We start from the raw sequence: 1,800 nt of genomic DNA, 5'->3' as shown, positions 1-1,800 counted from the left end.
AGGATACTTTTTTTTTTTTTTGTAATTTTAGTAGAGATGAGGTTTTACAGTGTTGGCCAGGCTGATCTTGAACTCCGACCTCAAGTAATTCTCCTGACTCAGCCTCCCAAAGTGCTGGGATTATAGGCATGAGCCACCACGCCTGGCATAAGGAGCCTCTTATACCACCGTCTCTTCCCTTATGATTGGGGGGCTCCATGCCTCTAGCTGGGATGATGATGTCCAGACCTGGGAGAAGCCCAGGGCTACCCATCTCTAAAAGTCAGAGGGTAGGAAGCAAGAAACAGTCTCAGGACTGCCCTGGAGGGTGGTGGGGTCACCTCCCCCAGGCTGGAGCTGCTTCTGGCCTGGCACCTCCCATCCCCAGAGGCTGGTGCCCGCCTTCCAGGCCTTCTTGGATGGGGTGGAGGTTACCGTCTCCCTCACCTCACCCAGCTTCTCCTGTAGCTCCTCTATTTGCTGCTCCAAGTGCAGGGCGCTCTTGTTCTCATTGTTCTGGACAGAGAGAAGCAATCAGCAGCCACCCACTGCAGCTGGAGACCCCAGAACTTGGTGTCTGCCTCCCATGGCACCGGGAAGGGTAGAGGCAGGTTAGAAAAATCATCCCCTCTCTCCCACAGCCACCAGAGCAGGACTCTGGCTCACAGGTGCCTTTAGAAGTAACATTTCACATGAGGGCTACACTGCCCCGTTTTACAGGAGGGGAAACAAAGGCTTGGAGGGCCAGGGAGGAGGGCAGGCTGCCCAGGTCGGGCAATGCACCAGCTCCTCGAAGTCACTCTGTGGCTCAGCCAACTGCTGAAGCCTCTCCTCCTGCTCTTGAAGCCTCTCCTCCTGCTCTTGAAGCCTCTCCTTTTGCCCCCGGTTTAGGAGACTTACACGTTGATTGTTCTCCACCTGGGCCTGGAGCTCTGCTGACACTCTCTCTAGTTCCTTCCTCAGGTGTTGCAGCTCCTCCTCAGAGGGCACTGCTGGGGGCTCCAGGGGCAGGGGTTCAGCTGAGAAAGGAAGCAGACAACAAGGGCCTCTGGATTCTCAAAAACAAAAACAAAACAAAACAAAAAACAACAACAAAAAAAACCCTCCTCTTGGTGCACAGCACCTCTCAGGCTCCCCAAACTTGGCCTCACTGCTAATGATTCTTCACGCCCGGATGGTAGCCAATCTTCCAACCACTTTCAGATGGAGAGCACTGTGGCTGGCTGACAATGGCCACCATTTGCTGATGGGGACACTGAGGCTCATGGAGATGACAAGACTTGCTGTCTCCCGGCACAGACCTCTTTCCCTCTGCCTCAAAGCCCTTCCATCCACCCCCCTCCCTGGGGCATTCTAAGCCCCCCCACAGCCCTCTGATGCCAGGCCTGCTCCCAGGTCACGCCAGCCCCATCTTACCCATCTGGTTTTTGAGTGTGGACAAGCTCCTCTCCAGCTCCTCCACCCGACGCATATCATGCTGTCTTTCCTCCTTCAGGGTGCGAACCTGCCCAAAGCACAGGGATAAAGGGCCCTGGAGAGAGGGGCTGGGGGCTGGTGGCTGCCGTCTCCCTCACTGTCCCCACCTCCACAAAGCCCAGACCCATGACCACCTCTGGCTGTACTATTCCCATGTTACAGATGCCCAGAAAGATCCAGTGACCCATCTAAGATGGGAGAGCTGAAGGGTCAGACCTCACCTCCTGCGACATTTTCCTCATCCTCTGCTGCCACTGGGCCCTCTCTCCTTCTAGATGTTGAGCATACTCATCTCTCTCTAGCTGGGCTTGCTTTAGCGACTCCTCCATCTGCAAGAATGGGCAC

At 55.5% G+C, this 1,800-nt stretch overlaps 1 protein-coding gene across 1 annotated transcript in view; it reads right to left on the bottom strand.

Annotated features, from left to right (window-relative positions):
- The window catches only part of LOC105505044 (putative golgin subfamily A member 8D), a 20,574-nt gene that overhangs the window by 5,233 nt on the left and 13,541 nt on the right, over positions 1 to 1,800 (bottom strand). Inside the window, exons 9-11 of the mRNA XM_011932730.1 lie at positions 1,396 to 1,483; positions 763 to 998; positions 427 to 495 (exon numbers count right to left, since the gene is read on the bottom strand). Of these exons, the coding sequence (XP_011788120.1) occupies positions 427 to 495; positions 763 to 998; positions 1,396 to 1,483 (393 nt within the window). The remainder of the gene's footprint in view (positions 1 to 426; positions 496 to 762; positions 999 to 1,395; positions 1,484 to 1,800) is intronic.

Source organism: Colobus angolensis, unplaced genomic scaffold (assembly GCF_000951035.1).
Source record: "Colobus angolensis palliatus isolate OR3802 unplaced genomic scaffold, Cang.pa_1.0 Scaffold97, whole genome shotgun sequence".
In the NCBI taxonomy this organism is placed as follows: domain Eukaryota; kingdom Metazoa; phylum Chordata; class Mammalia; order Primates; family Cercopithecidae; genus Colobus; species Colobus angolensis.
Note: the sequence above shows the minus strand (reverse complement) of the source record. Positions and strands in the feature narration are given on the sequence as shown.